Genomic DNA, 18,220 nt, shown 5'->3' with positions numbered 1-18,220 from the left:
TTCCCTCCCCAGCCATTTAGAAATGGGCCACACAGAAACAAGCAGTGGGCTGGATTTGGCCTGCGGGTCATAGTTGAAGGATCCCTGCTCTAGAATATAGTTACCTAAGAAGAATATTCGAGTAGCTCTCAACCAGGCTTTCCTTCTGCCACAGTAGCACTACCACTGCTGTACTTGCATAGATTTTTCCTATAGTTCTGCAAGGAGGATCATTTTTAAAGTTCCTGTTAACACATTGCCAAGTTGCCTTATCTAGAATATGCATGCCTTGCTTTTTAAAAATCTGTATTGAAGTCCAGCTTAAATTCCATATCCTTTTAAAGTTGTAGATTCTAAATGCTGTCCTTTATTCATTTTAGCTATGCAGAAGAGAATATTGAATAAATTTGTCACTTGTTCAGTAACTGGGCAAATAAACTGCCAAGCGTTCCATACCGTGACTACACATTTGTTTAATAAAAATTACGTTCGCATTTGTGTTCTCAGCTCCTCTGTCACCTTTAAACTCAGTGTCTCTGACTTATTTTGTCACAAGCAAAGAAAGAACCTTTATAACACATGATTCCTGTGAAGGGGGGGGGGCATTGAGGCCATTCCTACTTTAGACGCAACTTACAAAATGCAGTTTGTAGAACTAATAGGATTTTTTAATTCACCGGGATACTGGAGCTTATTACCTCTCTGATCATTTCGTTCTTGAGGTAACTTAAGCTCAGTGGTACTGTCTTGTGTCTAGAAGCCAGGCCCACTGGCTGCTATGCTGTACTTAGACAGGTATGACCGTATTCTGAACAGAGGAAAAAAGAACTAAGGGCTGACATGAAACATCTCACGTTTTAAAAGTCGTAAGTGTGACTTACTGCTTTTCTTTTCAGTTTTATGAAAATTTCTCTCTGGTAACATAAAACAGACTGAGGAAGGTTATAATAGAGCCTCAAGTCATAACCAACAAAAAGCGAGTGTTAGACCCATGACATTTCTTGCCTGATACCTGGAATTATTTACTTCTGTATTAGCCTAGAGACTAGGCAACAACATAACTTGAATAATGAGTCACAACAAAAGTAGACTTAAGATTAATAGACGCAGAGATAATAGGGAAAGGAGAACTTAAATCACTTGTACAAACTGAAATTGTTGCGTCGAGCAGAACTTCAGTAATTATCCATGGAACCACAAAACTTCCTCATTTTATTGACGGTTAAACTGAGGCCTGGAGAAGTTTAGAAACTTGCCAGGTCAGTGTTAGAAAAAGGACTAAAATCCACATCTTTTCCTTAACGTTAATAGTAGACAACTAGAGGACTTTTTGATTATTTCTGAAACTGTTAGGAAAAAATATGTGAGGGAAATTTCTCCCTGGTAATTCATACTTCATTCACCACTTTTGGGGAGGAGAGAGGAGGCCACCAGGTGCTGGGCGCTGAACAGGGTATAAATTTGCCTAGGAGCAGTAAAGCACGAACAGAAGGTGACCTTCAGAAGCTCTTGGGCTTACTGAGAACAGAGACTCCAGTATTCATTTTCCATGTCCTTCATGATTAGATTGCAAACAACACACCTTTTATATTTTTTAATTTGGGATTCTTTTTGAGACTGTAAAAAGACAGGTTTTCTCTCTCTCTCTCTCTTTTTTTCCCAGTAACACCCTCTAAAGCTACTGTGGGAAATTTCTCCTATGAAAATATTCGTCCTTTTATAGCACACACGTGTTTGCACATGCACACGGCCCCTGTGTGCATGGGTTTAAAATTGCTTGTTTCACAGCAGCTTAATCTGGGGGGGGGGGGCTAACCTCTTAACAGAAGGAGGCTTTAGTTTACAGCCATGCACATTAAAAGGTACTAAAGCCGTTCTTGTGTCCCACTCTCGGTTTTCTAACTAATGGAAGGATCAGTAGTATCACTTAAAGGTCTAAAATGGTGAATTAACACAATTTTTTATGTCTGGGGAGTTATTTTAACAATACTGTATTTTTCATAGGAGTAATATGTTCAAGTATTTCCACTCCTTGAATAGATACTGGCTGAGTGATAGTGGAGAAGGCAAAGCGTAGTCACAGTATAATCAGTTGGTAGTAGGGCACCTTATTTGGGACTTTAAATACTAGAGAGAACCCACGTGGTCAAATGTGTGGAAGTGAATTATAAATATTTTGTACAGTGTCAAGTGCACAAAGAACTGTGTAAGTTACACTGATGGAACTTCCTTTGGTCGAAGTTGAAATTTAACAACAGGAGCGCATACATATTTCTCTAATTATTATCATTTGATTTGGGTGAGATTATGAATTCCTAGTAAACAGATTGGCCTATAGTAATTTGAACCTAAAAGATCTCAGATCCACTCTTAGGGAATGTTAAATCAGGACACATCAGGGAAAAGAACTTCAGCTTTTTTTATATTTATACTACCAAGAGAAGAACAAATAGGAACAATTTTCTTTTCCTTCTTTCTTCTTGAAAAGAGAATATAGTCACTCATTGAGCTACAAAGTTATCTTTTCCGTATTTAAATAGAATAGTTAAAGCGTACATAATACCGTCCCATTCTTATAAATTCTTGAGTCCACATTTGTTAATGGAATTACGAATTTTTTGGATTTCAGAAAGATAATACAGTGCATGTCCTGTTTATTATGTAAAATCCATAGTTGTGCAGCGGAACATTGGAATAGTTTTATCAGGTGGGAGAAATAAAGACTAACGAACCTAACATCAAGTCAGGTCAAGTTCTGCTCCCAGTTGAGTGTTAGAGCCAAGCTTACCAAAACACTTGTGGATAAGGGGTTGTAATTTCTTTGTAACCTTCACTTTGTGATCTACTACTTTAATTTAGCATTTAATGGTGTACATATTTCACATGTGGCAATTATATCAAAATAATTATTATTCGATGACATATAATGTTATTATATTAGTATACCAAAATTTATTAAATCATTCCCCTAATGATAAGTGGAAAAATGGACTTCCAAATCTGACTATCGTAGGTAGCACTGAGTAAAATATGTTTTTGTTTTAACATTTTGTTTATGTTGAATAAATTCCTTAGAATGGGTAAAAGTTCATTCAAAGTTTTCACCCATATTACTCATAACTTTCTAAAAAGTTTGATTTTGCAAGGTCACTAGAATGAGTATACCAGCTTCTCTATACCCTCAGAGACAATGGGTTGGTTATAAGCATTTATTTTTTTTAAGGGGGAAGGGGGAGCGTGCTGCTTTAGACAGTGCGCCCATGTTAAAGTGACTTTAACTTTCATTTATTTGGCCAGTAGTTAAGATAAACAGCAGTACTGATTGAAATACATTTTTGCGTAGTTGAACTTTTATTGTCAATTTGGGTATGGAACCTGTCATTTTCTGTGCTGCACAGAGAGCCCCTTGCTCTGGGGTGAGAAGTGAGAAGCAGCAGGGGGATCACAGTGTGGAGCCAGAGTTTGCACCTTACTTTATTACAGACACATCTGCAAAACACATCTTCTCTGATCTCAGCTTCGTGTATTTTCATCATCATTTCACACTGTTGGGGGGGAGAGAGTCAGTAGAACCTTTGTGGCAGTGAGTCGTAAGCATCTTAAACATGTTTAACCTCTTTGCCTTAGCAATTCTTTAGAGATCGGTCAGGGCATAATTTAAGAGCACATATAGCTGTACTCAGAGCTGTTTATCACAGCGTTATTTATTTTTAAAATATTTAAAATGTTTATTAAAAAATTCAAATATTCAACATTAGATCAGCAGTTTCATTTAACTTTTTACATAATAAATACTAGGAATTATTTTGACCATTAAATTTACTTAAGTTATTTAAGTGAGAAAATCAGGACACAGACTTGTCTGTATTATTTCAACAATGTTAAATACACAGAAAGTGATTGGAGAAAGAGGTCCTCAAATGTTAATTGTGATCCTCCCTGAGTGGTGGGGGTGATGGCTATTGCCTCTTTCCTCCTCTGTTCCTTTTACTAGCTATCAGTTTCCACAGTGAATTTATATTAAATCTAAAATCAAGGAAAAAGCCAAATAAATGCAATATATAACACTACCAGTAAAAAAAACCACCTTTTTTAGAGATTTGCTAAATTTCATTCAAGTTATCTGACATTACGTAAGTATTTAATATACACATTACTGGAAGAATAACAGTTTTGTTAGTCAGACTCATATAAACAGTGACTATCTCTTATCATATTTATCCAAGAGACTCTACTTCAGTCTAACGGAGTCATTGTTATTTGTTTGAATTTTACTTTTTAAATACTTTTGGGTTGTACAGACAGTCCCGTAAGTAAATATTGGGATTTGTAGATGAAGCCCAGATTCCCTTTGGCCTGTATATCTCGGTCAAAACACAAAAATATTAATTTTTTCATCAAAATTCATGGTATACTGCAAAAAATATCCATCCAAGTTTACCCAGATAATCTCTTCATTAATCCAAAATGTATTCCTTAAAAATTTTTCCCATCTACTAAAAATCATCTTTAGATGCTATGAATACTCTACAAGGTCCAGAAAAATGTAAAATTGTCTATCATTGCTTACAGTCACGAGGAAATCAGCTGGCGCTCCCCACAGGCACACCCATTCGTATTTCTCCATGAAGACACGTGAAGGCAGCCAGGCTCCAAGTGTGTCCCACAGATCTCTGGGGGGTCCCAGACACCCTGTAAAGGGAGTCTTCAAGTCAGCACCCTTCATAATGATACCAAGCTGTTACTTCCCTTCCTCCCTGTGTTCACGCTGGCCCCGAGGGTGCAGAGAGAGCAGCAGGGGCTGTGAACAGCCAGCCCCGGAGCACAGGTCCAGGCATTGGCCCCACACAGAGTTGTATCCTTCATCGCCATGCAGTTGTGGTTGTCATTTCACACGCACACCCCACTGTCACTTAAGATGATCCCTAATTAAGCATTGAAAATTTTTAATTGTTTTCCATCTTGACCTTTGAGTCCACATGTCTTTCCTGTTCTGTGTGCTGGGCTGGGAGGCCCACGGAAACACCCTGCCGCGTACTGACTCAGGATGAAAAGCGCTTTAGCAGCTGGTTGGATTGTGAGCTGAACTAACCGTATTTTTCACAGAACACCGTTTTACTCGAGAAACCAACCAGCTTATTCAGACGTGGGCATTGGACAGACTTTATTTAGAAAAGAAGTGAAGTTAGCCAGCCAGTCACTTCAGGGAAAATACGGGAGAGTATTTGTTGCCATTGATAAAGCTTGAGCTTTGAAGTGAAAATCAAAATGTTAGGAAATCTTGTGATGGCCCACCACTGTGAGCTCGTCAGCTTCCCAGTTCTTAAGACTTCCCTGAGAGGTGAAAGAGACACTCATGACTGTGATTTTCTTAATATGGTGTAATGAAACATGCCAGCATTCGGAAGATCTCATTACTTGGTCACCTGCCACGTTCCTGTGACCGGTGCCTGGTGGTACAAAACAGTGGTTGGGGACAAGATCCATTCTAAGTCCAGGGAAAGCCAGTGAACTTCAGTGTAACAAAGTATAAAAAGTTCATTGGTAGGCTTTCTATGACACAGTGAACTAATTTTTTTAAAACTACCACTTGTCAAGTTTTGGTATAGTAGCAAAATATCTGCAGTTATCTGAAAATATTTTGTTAAACTGCTCCCTTTCCAACAACAGTTTTGTAAAAGGCCAGATTTTCTGTATGTGCTCAGCCAGGACAATCTATAGTAGCAGTTCAAATGAGAGGCCAGTGAGTATCTCACGGTCTTTTATTGAGCTATATATACTAAAATGTGTTAACATGTAATGGGTTTATTATTGGTATTTTTAAATGAATGTTTAAATAAAATATTTTTTAATTTTCTCAGTTTTACTTTCTCATATGGTAAGCATTAATAACTATAACCCACATAAGCAAGATCTGTTTGGCATCCTCAAGAATCTTAAGATGTGTGAAGGGATTCTGAGACCAAAACAAATTGAGAATTTCTGCAAGGTCTGTAACCCAGTGTGGTCCTGGAGGTCACCTGTGCTGCAGAAACTACTGGTCAGTTACCCCCCCACCCCCCGCCCCAGATCAGAACCTACAGTCAACGAAGATCTTCAGGTGATCTCCCCTATCCATTAGAGAAGCACTGACTTCAGGAAGTTACGCAAGCAGCCACGGGCAGGGGAGTGCTGTGCCACGGTAGTAGAAATCCAGCAGGAACGTGAAAACACAGAGAAAGAGCCCTTCTTGCCCCAAAGGGCTCCCCTCTTCTCTGTCCTCTGTTCAAGTATTTCCTCTTAGGAGTATATTCTAGATATTCGAAATTGGCTGGAGGTTTAATAGAAATCTGGGCTTAGAGAGAGTACCCTGGTCACTCAGGAAAAGACCTAACGGAGACATGAAGCCTGCGGCATTACTCAAAACCTTCTGGAGCAAAGCATGTCTGTCTAGGCAAGTGCCTGGTACTGAAAGATTTTACAGTGTCCTCGCCTCATCTCTGCTTTGCTCTTGGCACTAACGATAACCACCACTGGTATAAACTTAAGGTAGAAAAATGTAGACAGAAAGAATCCCCCTTAAATTGTATGTTTCTCTCAAAAGCAATTTTCACCTTTTCATTACATCTTCCCTTTGGATACCTAGATCGTTCTGTCACTAAGCGTCTGTGTGATCCTGTCCACGCAGACGGCCACTGGGCACCGCCTGTGGAAAGCATTTGTGAAATGACCAGCCCGTAGCGCGGGCAGAGGCAGACACCGTGTACGTTCTTAGTGGGGTTAGTTGTTCAGTCTGAAGTTTGTGACTAAACAAACTGTGTTTAGATTAAGTGCACAAGCAGACAGTTCAATGTAAACTGTTGTAACAGAATCTTCAGTTTCTAAGCCCTAATAACTCTTTATTTTCTTCTTGTTTTAGGGTGAATCTGTAAAATATTTCCTGGATAACTTGGATAAACTTGGAGAAGCAGTAAGTTTTTGTTTATGTTTGTTGCCATTTGAAAGCAGTAGCCAGGATATTAGTGGGGAGGTTTAGCAAAATTATGTATTAAGCTGTTTGCTTCTTCCTTTTTCCCAGTGGCAGTATTCCGACTCTTGCTGCTGCATTTTGTTCTCCCTCTGTGATCAGATCTCTGCCATTTCCCTGAGGAGTGCCTCGCCCACTGGTTCATGTGAAACTGTTTAGAGAAAGAAGTTTATGTTTGAAGATGAGATTGCACATTAGCTGTTCTACTTCAGGGTCTTTTGTGTGCGTGTGCGTGTGTGTGTGTGTGTGTGTGTGTGTGTGTTGGGTTTCAACAGAACACAGTGGGTTGATTGGTTTCAAAATCTTTTAGCAAACAGTATTTTTCAGTTCAGAAAAGGCCTGCTGAAGAGACTTCACGAAGTCGGAGAAGGAGTCGCCCTTGGAAAGAGAGTGGATGGTTTTCCTCTCGGCTGGCACTCCGGCTGGCTCTGGGCCTCCTGCAGACACGGCAGCTGCTCTGTGTTCTCTGGGGTGGACTCGGGCCAAAGACTGGAAGAAAGGTTGCTGTGCTCAGAAAATGTTTGAGAGTCACTGCCCTAGAGTCAGATGTTACCCTTCTGGACTTACCGAAGCATTATTTGTCTCCTCTTAAAGCAGATTTCTGTAATACATGTTCATATAATCATATGGGTTCTTTGGGATTCACTTTAAAAATAAAACTGAAAGAAAGCACAAAATGGGAAACGCATTGCAAGTAGGAAAGTGGCATACTAATATATCCAGGACACGTGAAAATGTACCTTCTTTTTGCAAGGTAATTTTTACAGTCCCATATTTCGGATTTTGCTACATTGCACTTGTCTGCCCTTCAGCCAGTGTGTTTTTCTCTTGCCTCTTTTCTAGACATGTGTGTTCCAGAAGTTGGGATCTCCATATTAATGGGTTCTTACTCGCTCAGTCCACATTAGTGAGACTTTGTATTCAGACTTTATTTCATTGTCTCTTTTCCATCTGGTTAGATTGTGAGCCTTAAAAAAAAAGTTACGTATGCGCCAAATGGAGAGAGCCCTAATAAGAGTTATTTCGTATTTTCTAATGCAAATGGTGCTGCTTTGACCTCTTCTCGCTTTCCCTTTTCAGATAAGCTTTCCTTGAGCGCACCATGCAAAGTAGGTCCCTCCTCTTGTGTTCAGTATCAGCCCTTGCTTTACTCAAAGATCATTGCTCTTTCCACAGTTGGCTTATTTATTTATACGTTTACTCGTCCTTTACCTCCCTCTTGCCATGAGGGCAAGGACCTCACCTCTGATTGTGAAGAGTTGAGTTCCTGAGGCCTAGTGACAGTGTCTGGCATACAGTAGGCACTCAGCAAATAGGGAATGAATGACATTTTGAATGAACGACTTTGGGCCAACTTTAGTCAATCTGTACTGAGTGCTGTGATCAGTAGCTAGGTGTAAAGGAGGGAAGAGGAAACCCGCTGTGCCACAGATGGGCCATTCCTGCCGTGCATGTCGGACACGTCCCAGGATTGCATTTGCTTCTCCGTCTCTCAGTGAAGTACCCGGGCCATTGAAGCCCTGCTGTGTGCCCAGCCCCATGACCCTCTGGGAGGTGGAATAGCTCAGGGGTCAACGACATGGGCTCTGCAGCCAGACCACCTGGGTCCCAAGCCCAGTTCCCTCACAGACTGGCTCTGTGTGACCAAAGGCATCTCTAAACCTTAATTTCTTCGTATCATGGTGCATAGTAAGAGACCTTATAGGGTTATGGGATGATTACAGGAAATAAACTCCATGTCTTAGCCTGCTCAGGCTGCCATGACAAAATACCATAGACTGGGTGGCTTCAACAGTAGACATTTACTTCTCACGGCTCTGGAGGCTGGAAGTCTAAGAAGAAGGTGTTAGGACTTTCTTCCTGGCTTGCAGACCATGGCCTTCTCTCTGGGGCTTCTCCACATGCATACACATGGAGAGACAGAGATCTCCTACTCTTCTTATTAGACCACCAAGACTATCTGATTAGGACCCTACCCTATGACCTCTTTTCACCTTAGTTATGTCCTAAATACAATCACTTTGGGGTTAGGGCTCCAGCATATGAATTTTGGGGGGACATAGTTCAGTCCATAGCACTCAGTAAGGTATTCAGAACAGTGCCTTGCATGTCGTAGTAAGTGCTCGTTAGCGGTTTTGTTCTTTGATCCCTGTTTTTAAGGAGCTCATTCTAGTTGGAGACAAAATTATAACATACATAAAATGGGCAGAGGGCAATTAAATGATACTCGTCGTAAAGATAGTATTAGTCCATTGAACGGAGCGAGAGGTTCCGGCTGGAACATTGGAGCTAACCCATAAGAGTTAGTGGATCTGAACTGTCTGAAGGCTAAGATGGATTTAGGTATGTGGAAAGAGGAGATGGCGGCCCACCAAGATGGGGACAGCTGGCTGTGTTTAATGTTAGGAGGCACATCTGTCTGACAAAGGACCTGTGACGTTCTTGGCTCTAACTTACAACAACAGATTTCTGGAAGGCAGTAGCTTGGGTCTGGACGCATTGTTCATTGTAGTTGCACAGTCGTGCAAGTGAATGGTCGTGTAATGGTACCAAGATGGGCTGCTTTGGGCGGGTCTCGACACTAGCCTCTGTGGTAAGCCTGGACAGTGTAGAGCAGAGTCTGCCGGTTCCAGAAAACAAGGAGTAAAGAGGGTCATGAAAGCTAGTCGGCAAAGTTCGGCTCAGATACAGTGAGGAACCTCCCCGTAAGTTCTGAGGTTATGATGTAGAAGGGGGAAGAAGGGGGAGGAGTGGCCGCCGGGAGACGGGGCCACCTGGCCGGACCACGTGGCGCGGACACTGTATGCCGGGCCCGGTTCCCAAGCACTTCCCCCGTTGAACTCACTTAGCCCTCACGTCCCCCTTGCGAATGTTACTGTCTGTATTTCACAAATGAGGAAGTGGAGACGCAGCAGGATTAAGTGACTTGGCCAGGGTCACACAGCCAGACTGTGGCGCGCTGGCTCCAGAGTTCACACTTCTCAAACCACTGGTGTTCTGCCAGACCGGTTAGCACTTGATTACGTTGTCCTGGTCTTGGAGCTTCATAGGAATTAGCCTTTAGCTTCCTAACCAGATTGTTAGCCTCTAAGTGAGGCAGTTAGAACTTGTAATTTTTATGGAATTAGAAAATTAGAAAACAACGACTCAGGGCTGGCGTGTTTCTGCGGCAGCTGGCAACGTACGCACGGCGTTTCTGGAAAGCAGTTGGGCTGTAAGTGTCCAGGGTCATCAAAATGTTCATAACCTTTGACCTCATGATCTTATTCCTGGTTGTTTAGTCTCAGGAAGTAGTCGAAAGGGGGGGGAGGGGGAGGGAACATGTGTGTGAGAATTTTAGTTGCAGAATTTTTATTAAAGTAAAAAATTGGAAACAACTTTAGTGAACACTAGTCGGGGAATGTTTATGTAAATTACAGTACGTTCATTCATTGGGCATATTTATTTATACTCCTCTGAGGCGAAACACAACCGTATCAGCATGTGTAACAGTTGATGGTGAGACGTTAAGCAAAAAAGTAGGGGCAGGCTGCAAATTGTGTGGGTGTGCTGATTATAGGTAAAGTAGTTAAGTATGTGAACAAAAGCTAAAAGGAGGCCTGGAAACACTAACATGTTTTATGAAGGCCTAGCATTGTTTAATAAACGGTTGTGGATTTCAGGTAACTGAGACCTGCCTCCTTTTTTTTTTTTATTCTTAACTCCATTGCACCATTTTGAGGAAATAATCACATTGTACTGAAATTTCAAAATTATATTACACTATTTGGAAAAGCATAAAATACAGCATTATAACAATCAGCGTTGTTTTAGAATCTTGCCTTGATTTAAAACAAATATTTTGACCTGGACGATGAGCATTAAAAAGCTCTCCTGTTCCATGTTGCCAAAGAGCTAAGTCAACATTCTGGAAGAACAGTAGCCTGAGAAGAAAGAACCAGTTATACCGCGTCCGGAAGCCCGCCGTCCGGGGTAGCCGGTGACTCGGGAGACCGGCAGCTTCTGTCTGTCCGGGGTCTCGGAGCTGACTGGTCCCATTCACAGAGAAGGCAGGGGTCTTTGCATAAGCGCTCCCCCTGAGGCCGCTCGGCCCCCTGTGGTCACCTTCACTTCAGGGGCCGAGGCGCTGACAGAGCGACTACTCGTGCCGGAGGTGAGAAGCAGGAGCACAGCTGCTTGGGCTGGACCCTGGAAGCAAACCTGGGAGGCAACCCAAGTAAATGCAGTGCGTTGGCTGCAGTAGAAGCGGCGTTTGCCACGCGCGTGCTGTGGCCGCGGTGGTCATGTGGAGCGACCGTTGTGGGAGCTCTTCGTTGTGAAGGTGGGGCCCAGGAAAGGAGCGTGTAGAATGAGCTAGAGAGAGTTAGGCAGAACCTTGCCCTGGGAGGCAACCTTGGGGAATTGGCATTTCAGCCCTCCTGGCTTTTCACAGAGAGGCAAGCAGCAGGTGGGTGAGTGAGCAGTGAGGTCTCCGGGCGGAGCGGAGGGGGGGTCGGTGAGGAGTGACAGTAAAGGTGGCTACACGGCGGTGGGCGGGGCGATGGGGCACCTGGTGGGGAAGACTTCAGTCTGCAGGCATTGCAGGAGTAAAAAACGTAGAATTTGAACCAGTCTTGCTACCCTAACATTTTAATATATCTTGGTGTTCTGTAATGAGAATAGTACTGACGCTTTAATGCAGCCAGGAGAGGTCATTAAAAAGATAAGTTTGTGGGGCGCATGGTTGGCTCAGTCAGTTGAGCGTCTGACCTCAGCTCAGGTCATGATCTCTGATCTCGGGGTCCTGGTCCTGGAATCGAGCCCTGCCCACATCTGCATCTGCATCCGGGCTCTCTGCCTATCAGGGAGTCTGCTTGTCCCTCTCCCCTTCCCCCTGCTCATGCTGGCATGCTCGCTCTCTCTCAAAGTTTTTAATAAAATCTTTTTAAAAAGTAAATAAATAAAAAGGTAAGTTTGTTAGTTCACTCAGCCAGTTAGTTCATTAGACTTTAATTACGTCTGGGTTACTGAATGTAAAGCAGTTTTTTTTCTTTTCCAGGATTACATTCCATCACAACAAGATATTCTGCTTGCCAGAAGACCCACCAAAGGCATTCATGAGTACGACTTTGAAATCAAAAATGTTCCTTTCAAAATGGTTGATGTGGGTGGTCAAAGATCAGAGAGAAAACGATGGTTCGAATGCTTCGACAGCGTGACGTCAATACTTTTCCTTGTTTCCTCAAGCGAGTTTGACCAGGTGCTTATGGAAGACCGACTGACCAATCGCCTTACAGAATCTCTGAACATTTTTGAAACAATCGTCAATAACCGGGTTTTCAGCAACGTCTCCATAATTCTCTTCTTAAACAAGACAGATTTGCTTGAGGAGAAAGTGCAAATTGTGAGCATCAAAGACTATTTCTTAGAATTTGAAGGGGATCCCCACTGCTTAAGAGACGTCCAAAAATTCCTGGTGGAATGTTTCCGGAACAAACGCCGGGACCAGCAGCAGAAGCCTTTGTACCACCACTTCACCACTGCTATCAACACGGAGAACATCCGCCTCGTTTTCCGCGACGTGAAGGACACCATTCTTCACGACAACCTCAAGCAGCTCATGCTACAGTGACGTACAAAAGACTGGCCGTTTCAGTACCTTCTGTCCTTTTGATTGTTTTCTGTTTTGTTGTGTTTTTTAAAATAGCAGTTTACAACAGGAATTAGAAAAACCTTGATTCTGAGTTTAACTTCTTGGAAATCTTAGTCCTCCTTCTGCGGACTTCGGTTTGTGGCCGAAAGCTGCTGAATAACACATCGCCGATACCTGTTGACATTCAGCCTTTGATCTTTTCACTGTGGCTTCCCTTTGAGGGGTTGTAGTTTCCTGCCAAACCTCTGACTAGATAGAGTTCAGGCTTCGGCTTTTTCCACCTCTCAGCCTGAATCTTGTAGTGCCAAGTGTGGAAGGTGTCCTCGAATCTTTATTGGTATGAAGTTAAGGATATTCAGTTCTAAAACGGGCAAGGTCCCTTTTATCTGCCCTGTGCACGGCAGCGACACTTGTGCCTAGCTTTATGGTGACCTTGTTGGAAAGGGCTATGGAAAAAAAGTCTGATCTTGGGACTGGCATTCTATAGCTTTACCCAGATTTAGCCTTCGTGTGTTTTTAATTGCTTATATAGTGACAGTTGTTTAGTTTTAAAATTTCTGTGGTTTCTGAAGGTAATGTTCTTAGTGTTTTACAGTTTACATAAGGATTCCTGGTCTGATGCTAAGGGAGGTTCACAAATGGTACGGGGGCAGGGGGAGGGGAGCAAGAGGCAAGCCAGTGCCCTACAGAGTATTTGATGCAAAGTGATGAGTGAAATATAATGTGCCCTTTTCATCTTTAAATATCATGTACTAAGTGTGCCATACGGGAAACATTCTGGCCATAGCAGCAACCAGAAAAATTGCAAGTCACTTGATAACAGAGCTTTCTGAATAAACGTACCCTTTCCAGGATGTTACATGCTTTACGCTCAGACTTGCATGTCCTGTCTCGGGGGATTCGGGTCCTCAGCGCAGAGAAGCATTCTGCCATCACCGACATCTTTCTTTTGTTCTCCTGTCTGTTCCCATCAGCTCCAGCTGTGGCATTTACTGGAGTTCGTGTTTATTTGGAGCTTGCCAAGGGCAGTGTTTTCCTGTCAAACGACTCAAGAAGGCATTACTAGAGATTCCTGTTCATTCTTGGTGTGTCTCTAAGATACACGTACATGTTTTTATCATTATTGCGTATGAAATTCTGGCTTTACTGAGGTACATTTTTAATGTCTTGAGGATACTTTTAAGAATAAGTCGTAGTTTTTTTAGTTCACACCGAAAGATGATTACATTTGACCTCTCCTCACCACTTCTGAGATGAAAGTGTACCCTTGAGCCAGCCGTGTGATGACAGTGTGGTCATGGGGAGCTCCTCAGAGGGGCTGGTTCGCAGTACTGAGTGAATGCCGCCTGCCGGGTTGTGTGTGGTGTTAGACCGGGCCTGGAGAAGCAAGTGTCCAGGGCCAGTGACAGTTGGGAAAATCTGACAGCTTTTCTCCTTTTTCCTGAAAATTGTGATTAAGACTGTGATATCTGTCACTTTACTGTAGAGCTGTGTTCTCAGGTATTCCATTGGCTAGAAGGTCCTTGAAAGATTGGCCAACATTACAGATCACGCAGCCTTTTTCCAAGACCCTGGCTCTTGGTCTGTCTGCTGTCTAGTGCGAGTAGGGCTTTTCAAGGAGCTAACCAGGGATTGTTCTTAACCATTCCTGACTTATCTTGCATTTGAACTTCCACCATCATTTTATCCATAGTAACTTGCAGTGTGTCCACGCCTTGGTCATCCTCGAGCTACAGACACATAGCCCAGCATCATAACGCAGGCCTTCGTAGTATATAGTTCATGCATGTTTGACTAGTTCTACATCCAGTGCTTCTTGCCAAAAAGAATATAGTGTTTAAATTTTAAATTCACAGAATTAGAATAACTTCAGTGCTAGTGAATGTCTGAATGCGTGCACAGTGACATTTGGACTTCTTGCTGGAGAGTCTATGTGTAAATTACTCAAAACAGTTTAACCGAATGGCTCAAACCATTGAACTCCAGTGAAGGCTAAAGGAAGTTCCCTGTACACCAAGGAAACTTAGTCTTATTTAAGTTATGTTTTAGATCCGTGATATAAACCATACATACCGCCTGACAAAGCAGCAGTCACCAAGTTGTTCCATTTTGACGACCACCAAGAAATGTTCAAACACCAAATAGATGTGGTATTAGTTTGGGTATTTGTGATTTTCTTTCCTGATGTTTGTGATGTCTCACATGTCTCAACGTTCTTTTAAAATAAAATCTAGACTCTACTTTGAGGCAGCAGATTACTTGTCCTGAATGGCAGGCTTGTTTAGACAGCGGAAGCGTGAGGCTGCATCTGAAGGCTTTGGCTCACATTTCCTGTCGACTGTATTTTAAAACCATTTGAAGGAGTCTTAATACCTGAATTATGAAAGCTAGATCCTTTTGAAATACCACTATATGAAGAAGGAGATGAAATTTCCTGAACCAAATTGAGAAGGTGCTCATTGCTGTCACTATGCCAATTTCCCCTCATCTCTAAAAAAGTGGTTTAAAGTTCTTTGGTCTGTTTGCTTTTTTAAGTCTTCATGATTATGATTTGGAATAAAATGTGCCTAATTCTCTTATTACATTGTGTTCCTAAATCCAAATGTCTTCTCATTGAATTCTTAAGAAATGTCACGAAAGTGCCCTCATTGGCCTTGAAGAAACGTATACTATACAGAGTTGCCTTATAAATCGGAGAACACCACAAAGGTAGGCCTTGATTTTTTTATAAGGAGAAGGTTTTGCCGGATGTTTTCCGAGGGCCCACATCATGTAAGGCTTGCCTCTGCCACTTCAATGTTATTTTTCTCATAACCCCGAATCGTTGATTTCTGTCAAACATCGTAGGTCCGCGAGGTCGTCGCTGCAGCGTTGCTGTGGGCAAAGGCGCCCAGGAGCTGGACGGCAACCGCAGCGAGAAGGCCAGGGGAATGGCAGCGATCGCCCGGGTCTGCTCTGTTCTCTTTGAAGCGGCACCGGCGCGTCTTACACAGTGAAGGTCCTCTGGTTAATCTCTCAAGTTGAGGTGGTTTAGGGAAATCCTTTTTTCAGCTGGTGGCGTTGGTTTAAAGTAGCAGGAAGTCAGAGTACATCAGTACCAGAAATGGTTAGAAGTATTGATTGAGATGCAACGGAAATCATACGCCCTGCCATTTTTTTGTAAGAGAACATGAGTAAATCTGAACTTCCAGCCTGTACCCAAGTACTTGTATTTATGCTTTTGATACAAATGTATTTCCAGCCTTAGTACACATAACCCGGTTATGCCTTATTTATGTGAAGAATAAAGTTACCAAGTCATGTTCTGTTATGTTCTGAAATTCAAATCACTATTCAAGAAGGCCTCAAATTGGTGCTTTCATTATGTAATGATCCATTTAGACAAAACCCCAAACCAAGCCATTTGAAACAAGTCTCTCTCCATTGCAATTTGTAGCAATGTTATTTCTGTCCGTGTAATAAGAAGGCTAAAGATCAGTGTTAACTCTTAATTTCTTGTTCGAATCCATGAAATCATGCCTGTAAAGCTCAAACATTTGTAACAAACTCCCCAATAAATCTAGAGAAAGTCGCTCTGTTACCTTTTTATTGCTTTTAGTTGAATTGAAGGAATCAAGCACAGAAAGTTTGCCTGTGCCTTTTTCAGGCGGAAGTTTGACTTGGTCCTTCCCCATCGCTTTCCCATCATTTCCGCATGTTCGGTTCCATCCGTCGGATATGCACGTGGTGTGCCGCTTCCCTGTACGGACTGATTTTCTTTTATTGATAGGATGCAGGCTGGCCTTTCAGCCTAGAAAAGCATGAGGACCGGGGGTTGGGGGGAGGGGAGATTGTACGAGAGCGGGTGTGTATGGGTCTCCACAGTCCAAATAAGGCAAAGGTATGATACATATGCATTGTTTTATGGTACGAGGTTAGGACTTGATAAATTTATACTAGAAATTGAAGTATAAGTCTACACCTGAACATTTTAAACAGGTCGGACTTCATGGCTTTTTCAAGTCCCATCAAGGCCATGTTAGCCTTAGGCTGGTGAGTGATTATTAACGGCATCTGAAGTACAATGTTTGTACCACTAGCATTCTTGTGTCTGTCCTTGAATGTGTAGTTAGCACGTAAGTGAGTATGTTCATTCTTGGGGCGTCCGGGTCCAACCACCTGATTTCCAATGCCAGAGCTCATATGGAACAAAAAGAGGGAATGACGGCACAATATTTTCTGGGTTGATGGGAGGTTGGGGGACCTATCCGGATCTGCTGTTGATAAAAAAATTTCCAGATCAAAGTATGCTAGGACCCACTATGCATACATTTTCACTCTGTGGATGTCGTGGTAGAAATATGCCACTTCCTGGGTATCTGATTTGGGTTTCTATTTAGGAAGCTTGTTTATGGTATTTCTTGCCATAGTAAGTGATACGTGTGTCCTCAGTTATGCCCTTTTGATGGTACCAAGGGGAACAGAGGGGGCGGGTAAGGATTAATCCTTGGAAAGTATATGTAACAATGCAACAAACTACACCATTTACTCTCTCTTTACCTCTTACTTGAAAGCAGAATGGCAACATGTTTTAAATGGCTTTTCTGTCCCACTCTACTGTGATGAGAGCTCATTCACCACAAGAAGCCCTTATCAAAAAGTGTATTTTGTAACAACCTCACAGATGCTGTACCCAACAAAACATGATTTATATTAGCTTTGTAAAAAAGTATTCGTGGCTTAGGATTTTTTATACGTATTATATCTTTTTATAACTTTCCAGGAACTAAGAAGCACGTTATCTGATGTTGTAAATTTCTTTTTTCGGTCAGTGCTTTAGTTCAGGATTGGCAATAAATTATTTCTAAAGGAAGGTCTGAAAGTGGAAAGAATGGTTTGATTTTATGCAATGAGTTGCTAGTCATGAAGGCTTTTACTTTTGTACATATTTTGCAAAAATTTTGCCTCTTGCTATTAATATTTGCTTTGTAAAAATTACTGACATTTAATAAACATTTATAAACTATTCAATACCACGATGTTATTTAAACCAAAGGCTTGGTAAATGTAAAGTGCAAAGCAGATACTTAGTTTGAAAAGCAAAACCTAGTGACTTAAAGCACTGAAATCTCTCAGCAGATCAGCAATATTTAACCTTCCTATTAATCTGTAAACTTGTCCTTAACTAAAGATGGGGATGCGTGGACTTCATCCAAGGAAGCTCGCAGACACTTAATACGTTTGGCCACGGGAATGGGGGAAGGGGAGCCACTCCTTTCCACTCCTCTTAAGATTGCTTAAACCGCACTAGGGTGTTTGGAGCTGTGATTTGTCCACGGGCGGGAGTAACGCTGTTAGAGGTCTATTGTGACAGAAACGGTGTTTTAAAAACAAGCCCACGTATTACCACTCATTTTTCTTGTTTCAACAAACCTTATTTTAGATCGTGATTTACAGAAAAATTGCAAGGGTCATAAGTTCCCCAATACACTACACCCTTTAAACAGTTGCTCCCATTATTAGCTCTTCCCTTAGTCTGGTACATTTGTCATTAACAAACCAGTACTGAGACTTTTTTTTTTTTTTAAGATTTTATTTATTTGATAGCCAGTGAGAGAGGGAAC

The 18,220-nt window shown here is 42.0% G+C and overlaps 1 protein-coding gene across 1 annotated transcript in view; it reads left to right on the top strand.

The window, feature by feature from the left end:
- GNA13 (G protein subunit alpha 13) overlaps positions 1-17,622 on the top strand; it is a 40,507-nt gene extending 22,885 nt beyond the window's left edge. Inside the window, exons 3-4 of the mRNA XM_026512403.4 lie at positions 6,878-6,928; positions 12,024-17,622. Coding sequence (XP_026368188.1) covers positions 6,878-6,928; positions 12,024-12,596 — 624 coding nt within the window. The 3' untranslated portion in view covers positions 12,597-17,622. The remainder of the gene's footprint in view (positions 1-6,877; positions 6,929-12,023) is intronic.
- Positions 17,623-18,220: the final 598 nt, after the last annotated feature.

Source organism: Ursus arctos, unplaced genomic scaffold, assembly GCF_023065955.2.
Source record: "Ursus arctos isolate Adak ecotype North America unplaced genomic scaffold, UrsArc2.0 scaffold_24, whole genome shotgun sequence".
Classification (NCBI taxonomy): Eukaryota; Metazoa; Chordata; class Mammalia; order Carnivora; family Ursidae; genus Ursus; species Ursus arctos.
The sequence above is the reverse complement of the archived record's forward strand: the minus strand, read 5'-3'. Positions and strand labels throughout refer to the sequence as shown.